The 7,212-nt window shown below is 45.0% G+C and overlaps 1 protein-coding gene across 1 annotated transcript in view; it reads left to right on the top strand.

Moving 5' to 3' along the window:
- WDR59 (WD repeat domain 59) overlaps window positions 1-7,212 on the top strand; it is a 121,918-nt gene that overhangs the window by 24,474 nt on the left and 90,232 nt on the right. Inside the window, exon 3 of the mRNA XM_008067730.2 lies at window positions 1,933-2,068. Coding sequence (XP_008065921.1) covers window positions 1,933-2,068 — 136 coding nt within the window. The remainder of the gene's footprint in view (window positions 1-1,932; window positions 2,069-7,212) is intronic.

Raw genomic sequence — 7,212 nt, 5'->3', positions numbered from 1 at the left:
TTTTTTTGAGTTGGAGTCTCACTCTGTCGCCTCGACCTGCTGGGCTCCAGCGATCCTTCCACCTCAGCCTTCCAAGTAGCTGGAACTACAGGCCCCGCGCTACCACGCCCAGCTAATTTTTAAAAATTTTTATTTATTGTAGAGATGAGGTCTCGCCAAGTTGCCTGGGTGGGTCTGGAACCCACGGGCTCAGGCAATCCACTCACCTCAGCCTCCCATAGCGCGGAATTACAGGCTGATCTACCGAGCCTGACTTTTTTTGAGTTTGAGTCTCTGTTGCCCAGGCTGGAGTGCAGTAGCACAATCACAGCTACTGCAGCCTCAACTTGCTGGGCTCAGGCGATCCTTCCACCTCAGCCTTCCAAGTAACTGGAACTCAGGCAAGCACCACCACACTCGGATAATTTTTTGATTTATTGTAGAGACAACTTGCCCTGGGCTCAGGCAATACTCTCACCTCAATTTACCAAAGTACTGGGATTACAGGCATGAGCCACCGCACTGGCTTTTTTTTTTTCATTTTTGAGCCAACCTATCCTCATTGATCTCCAGGGCCTGGAGCAGTCTTTCGGGAAGAATCAGTAGCTGATGGCTGCAGAGATGTTAATTCACACACCAAGGGTTTGTTTACTTAAAATAAAAAGAAAATAGCTGGGCGTAGTGGCTCAAACCTGTAATCCCAGCACTTTGGGAGGTGGAGGTGAGAGGATTGTCTGAGCTCAGAGGTTTGAGACTAGCCTGAGGAACATGGTGAGACCTTGTCTCTCCAATAAATAATAAAATTAGCCAGGCATGGTGGCACATGCCTATGGTTTCAGCTGCTTGGAAAACTGAGGTGGAAGGATCTCCTGAGCCCAGCTGGTCGAGGCTATGGTGGCCTTGAGTGTGCCACTGCACTCTAGCCTGGGCAACAAAGTGAGACTCTGACTAAAAAAAAATAAATCAAAAAATAAATAAACGTGGGTTCAAGACCCGCCTGGGCAACTTGGCGAGACCTCATCTCTACAATAAGTAAATAAATAAATAAATTACCTGGGTGTGGTAGCGCATGCCTGTAGTTCCAGCTACTTGGAAGGCTGAGGTGGAAGGATCGCTGGTGCCCAGCAGGTCGAGGCTGTGGTGGCCAGGAGCCTGGGTGACAGAGTGAGACTCCAACTCAAAAAATTAAAAAATAAATAAATAAATAAATAAATAAAAAGGAAATAGGTGAACACAGGACATTCTGTTTTCAAATCCTTTATATTGATTGGCACTTGAACATTATTGTCACTTAATGTGTTATTTTAATTATTCTTTTCTTTTTTTTGATTCCTGATAGATTTATTTTTCTTCATCAGGTGGTCAACTTACAGGGGAATTGAACTTTTCTCCAGGACTTTGAGTTAGTGATAAGTGACGTATTTAATTTCACACACGTTTATTGAGTGCAGAGCACTATGCCTAGTGATGTGGGCCACACAAAGATGTTCAAGACGGGGTCCATACTCTAAACACTTAGCTGCTTCTAGACGAGGGCCTTGACGGTAGTAGTCCTGCTACAGAGATTGATGCTGCAGTTGAACTGCAAACCATGCCATGGGGGTACTGTGGAGTAAGTGAATCTTAGTAACGAATTCTAGCTGGGGGATTGGGAAAGACTGGGAGAGGAGTAGGCAGGAGCTGACTCCAGGGCGGAGGTCTGACTCTTGTGGACAGATGTGGTAGGGAAGGCCACCTTTACAGGCAGGCTGTCGCAGGGACACTGACCTCTTTGCCTAACAGCTTCCTTGAGTTACTCTTGTCTCTTGTATGCCTTTCGGAGTAGTTACATGTCATGTTTATCTGATTTTTTGAGCACTGCTTGCAAACTCTCTCTAGTTCCAAATGTGCTTTTCTATCCTAATGCTAATGCTGTCATATTGTTATATTGTTGTAATGTTGGTGTCCTCCTAGCCGCAGATTCCTGTACATCGTCAATCTAGATGCCCCTTTCGAAGGTCACCGAAAGATATCTCGGCAGAGCAAATGGGACATTGGAGCTGTGCAGTGGAATCCTCATGACAGCTTTGCGCACTATTTTGCAGCTTCGGTGAGTTCACTTAAGAACTACAGGAGAATGCTTTTAAATATGTCATCTGAGGCTGGCAGGTCTATGTCCTGCCTAGAGAAGAGAATGCAATCCTCATGACTCAGTAGGAAAAGTACTTTGGGTGGTTCTGAAAGAAAGAACAGAGGCAAGTTACAGATTAAATATATGTGGGTAAATATTACTGGTCCCGGTGGCATCAGGCCATGTATTTTTCTAGGGACTGAATCCAGATTTTGAAAGGGAAACAAATAGACACTTCCATTTCAGTGAGTTATGAGAACCTGTTTTTACCAGCTGCAACGTAACTAGCTGGTGACCAGATGGCAGATGAGTTTGAAAGACATTCCAAGGAGAGTAGCCGAGGAGTTGACCTGGGGTTGACTGTCACCACTTTTGGAGGGATCAGAAGATTCCCTTCTACTCAACAGAAGGGATTCTCCCTTGATTGGGACTCATGAGATTGGCTCACCCCTTCAAATTTTTATGTGCCTGTTTATGTTGAATGTTCCAGGGAAAACATGCATAAGTTCTATTAGGCTTTCTGAGGTTTCATGACTAAAAAAGATTCTGGGCCAGACTATCTCTGACTCTTTTCTCCAGATTCTATATCAAATTTAAATTCTCATAGAACAGTTAGAAACCTAAACTTTTGGCTCCTTTTGCAGTAGGCCGGAAGGAGAGTATTTATTTATTTATTTACTTATTTATTTGAGTTGGAGTCTCACTCTATTGCCCAGGCTGGAGTTCAGTGGCACGCTCACGGACACTGCAGACGCGACCTTGTTGGACTCGGTAATCCTTCCGCCTCAGCAGAAGGAGAGTATTTAAAGGAATGCTTCTTATAACCAGCAGTGGGGCCATTCTGCAGTGCTGTCTGGTTCTGTTATTGTCAGGAGTGGCAGTCTGGAAGGAAGGCATATGAGCAAAGAAAGAAGAGCAACTTTGTCAGCTTGGGAAGGAACTAAAAGCTGCTCTTCCCAGTCATTTTCAAAACAGGATTTGACTTTAGTCTGAGGTTGCACTGATTTTCAGGAGTATTCTGAAAGAGAACAGGAAAGTCAGTCTGTTGCCTTTCCATTTTTGTCCTTTTTTCCTCACCTTAGAATTGGAGTGATTTTCTTTTTTCTTTTTTTTTTTGAGTAGGAGTCTCACTCACTCAGGCTGTAGTGCAGTGGCACGCTCGTGGCCACTGCAGGCTTGACCTGCAGGATTCAGGTGATCCTTCTGCCTCAGCCTCCCAAGTAGCTGGAATCACAGGCACGTGCGACCACGCCTGGCTAATTTTTGACTTATTGTAGAGACAAGGTCTCACCAAGTTGCTCAGGCTGGTCTCGAACCCCTAGGCTTAGGCAATCCTCTCACCTCCACTTTCCAACGTGCTAGGATTACAGGAATGAGCCACTACCCATGGCCTGGAGTGACTTTAAGAAGAGAGCTCCGCCGGGCTCGGTGGCTCAGCCTGTAATCCCGCGTCTTTGGGAGGCTGAGGTGAGTGGATTGCCTGAGCCCGCGGGTTCGAGACCTGCTTGGGCAGCAAGACCTCATCTCTACAATAAATCAAAAAATCAGCCGGGCGTGGTAGCGCATGCCTGTAATTCCGGCTACTCGGAAGGCTGAGGCGGAAGGATCGCCGGAGCCCAGCAGGTCGAGGCTGTGGTGGCCGGGAGTGGCCACTGCACTCCAGTCTGGGCGCCTGAGTGAGACTCCAACTCAAAAAAATAAAAAAATTAAAAAAAAGAAGAGAGCTCCTTTTTCTTTTGAGTTGGAGTCTCACTCTGTTGCCCAGGCTGGAGTTCAGTGGCATGATCACAGCCACTGCATCCTTGATCTGCTGGGCTCAGGTGATCCTTTCACCTCAGCTTTCCAAGTGGCTGGAACTACAGGTAGGTGCCACCACACCCGGCTACTTTTTTGATTTATTGTAGAGATGAGATCTTACCAAGTTGCCCAGGCTGGTTTTGAACCCTGAACTTAGGCAATCCTCTCACCTCAGCTTTCCAGAGTGCTGGGATTATAGGCATGAGCCACTATGCCCAACTGAGAGCTCTTTTTGTCAGTTTATACTTTGAGGCCCTTAACCTCCTCTCTGGCTATTTAGTGCAGGATCTCTAACTTTGGCACTATTGACATGTTAGATCAGGTAATTCTTTCTGGTGGGAACTGTCTGTACATTGTAGGATGTTTAGCAATATTGCTGGCCCCTACCTATGAGATCCAGTAGAATCCTTCCTTATATCTCCTTTGTTGTGACAGCCAGAGATGTCTCTAGGTATTGTCAAATGCCCCCTGGAAAGCAAAATCACCCCTGATTGGAAACTACTGATTTAGGCTGACTTCAGTAGTGCCACCACAGCCTCAACCTGCATTTGTTTAGGAGTGGTAAGGAAGACTGCCTTTTTTGTTTGTTTTCTGACAATCGTTTTAAAGTGATAAAATGAAGCTGGGTGTGGTGGCCCATGCCTGTAATCCCAGCACTTTGGGAGGTGGAGGTGAGAGCATTTTCTGAGACCAGCCTGGGCAACTTGATGATATGAGACCTCCTCTCTATAATAAATCAAAAAATTAGCTGGGCACGGTGGCTTGTGCCTATAGTTGCGCTACTTGAAAAGGCTGAGGCGGAAGATCATCTGAGCCCAGCAGGTTGGGGCTACGGTGGTTTTGAGAGTGCGACTGCCCTCTAGCCTGGGTGACAGAGTGAGACTCTGACTCAAAAGCAAAACAAAACAGAGTGATATAATGTTGCATAACTACCATCCCTATCTTGTTCTAAAACATTTCTATCACTCTAGAGTAGAACCCCTTCTTCATTACACAGTTTCTCCCCATCCTTCCTCCTCTTAGCCCCTGACAACTACCAGTTTGTCTTATCTATTCTGGATCTTTTATAAAAATAAAATCATGTAATAAGTAACCTTTTGTGTCTGGCTTCTTTCACATAGCATAATGTCTTGAAGTTCATCCATGTTGTAGCTGAAATCGGAACTTCATTCCTTTTTATGACCTTCTAATAATATTCCATTTTATGTATGTACCATAATTTGTTTATTCATCCATCTATCAGGGATATTTGGCTGGCTATTGTGAATAGTGCTGATATGAAGTTACATGTGGAAATATTTGTTTTCTTTTTTTTAATTTTATTTTTATTATTTTTTTAATCAATAGTCTATTTTTATTATGGTTTTGTGGGGTACAGTTAAGGGTTGAAGTATTTGTTTTCAATTCTTTTGAGTATATACTGTGGAATGGGATTGCATGATCATATGGTAATTCTTTTTTGTTTTGTCATATGGTAATTCTGTGTTTAACTTTCTGAGAGAACCCCCAAGCTCTTTTCCACAGTAACTAAACTTTTTATATACATGTCAATAATGCATAATGGTTACAGTTTTTCCACATCTTCCCCAACATTTGTTATTTTCTGGGGGATTTTTTTTGTTCTTTTTTTTTTTTTTGAGCTAGAGTCTCACTCTGTCACCCAGGTTGGAGTGCAGTGGCACACTCATGGCCACCCCAGAGTTGACCTGCTGGGCTCCGGCGATCCTTCCACCTCAGTCCTCCAAGTAGCTGGAACTATAGGCATGCGCTACCACGCCCAGCTAATTTTTTTTTTTTATTTACTGTAGAGATGTGGTCTCACCAAGTTGTTGAGGCTGGTCTCGAACCCGTGGGCTCAAACAATCCACTCACCTCGGCCTCCCAAAGTGCTGGGGTTACTGGCTAAACCACCAGCCCAGCCTATTTTCTGTTTTTAAAAAAATAATAGCTATCCTATTGGGTGTGAAGTGGTACCTTATTGTGGTTTTGATTTACATTTCTCCAATGACTAATAATGAGCATCTTTTCATGCACCTATTGGTGACTTAATTAATTAATTAATTTGAGTTGAAGTCTCATTCTGTTGCCCAGGCTGGAGTGCAGTGGTATACTCACGGCCACTGCAGCCTCAACTTGCTGGGCTCAGGCGATCCTTCTGCCTCAGCCTTCCAAGTAACTGGAACTGCAGGTACGCGCCACTACGCCCAGCTAATTTTTCAATTTATTGTAGAAATGAGGTCTCGCCAAGTTCCCCAGGCTGGTCTCGAACCCGTGGGCTCAGGCAGTCCTCTCACCTCGGCCTCCCAACATTTTTACATCTTTTTTGGAGATATGCCTATTCAGGTGTTTTGCCATTTTATGAGTTGAGTTGTTTATATTTTTACTGTTGAGTTGTAAGAATCTTTGTATATATTCTGAATACTAGATAGACATTTATCAGATATATATGATTTGCAAATGTTTTCTCCAATTCTGTTGCTGTCTTTTCATTTTCTTTTTTTTTTTGAGTTGGAGTCTCACTCTGTCGCCCAGACTGGAGTGCAGTGGCCGCTCCTGGCCACCGCAGCCTCGACCTGCTGGGCTCCGGCGATCCTTCCGCCTCAGCCTTCCAAGTAGCTGGAACTACAGGCGCGCGCTACCATGCCCGGCTAATTTTTTGATTTATTGTAGAGATGAGGTCTCACCAAGTTGCCCAGGTGGGTCTCAAACCCTCAGGCTCAGACAATCCACTCACCTCAGCCTCCCAAGGCGTGGGATTACAGGCTGAGCCACCGAGCCCGTCTGATATAGGAATATTTCAAGGAGTCTTAAATAATTTTGCCCTCTAGGACACCTTGTTGATGGTGTTTCTTTTTTCCTTCTTGTGCACCTGTGTTTTTAAAGTGTAGTAGGAGCTGGATACGATGATGGATACACGTAATCATAGCTGCTTGGGAGGCTGAGGTGGGAGGATCATTTTAACCCAGAAGTTCCAGACCAGCTTGGGCAACATAGTGAAACCCCCATCTCAAAAATAAATAAGTAAATAAAATGTGGTAGGTGGATTCTGAGCATTTGATAGTGGGAAGGGTGAGCTGAAAACATCCAGTGCGCTAGCAGCTGGGGAGACAAGTGTGTGATCTTCTGGGGGAGGAGAGTTCTCTCGTGGTTGGGGACACTTCACTAGCCCATAAAGCACGTACTCAGGAGTGCATCTGCACCTTCAGTTCAGCCATGACTGTTCAAAGTGGGTCCCTTTTAAGATAGTATTGCCGCTGGGCTCGGTGCCTCAGCCTGTAATCCTGCGCCTTTGGGAGGCTGAGGTGAGTGGATTGCCTGAGCCCCGC

Source organism: Carlito syrichta, unplaced genomic scaffold (genome assembly GCF_000164805.1).
Source record: "Carlito syrichta isolate Samal-C Ts95f unplaced genomic scaffold, Tarsius_syrichta-2.0.1 Scaffold309739, whole genome shotgun sequence".
In the NCBI taxonomy this organism is placed as follows: domain Eukaryota; kingdom Metazoa; phylum Chordata; class Mammalia; order Primates; family Tarsiidae; genus Carlito; species Carlito syrichta.
Note: the sequence above shows the minus strand (reverse complement) of the source record. Positions and strands in the feature narration are given on the sequence as shown.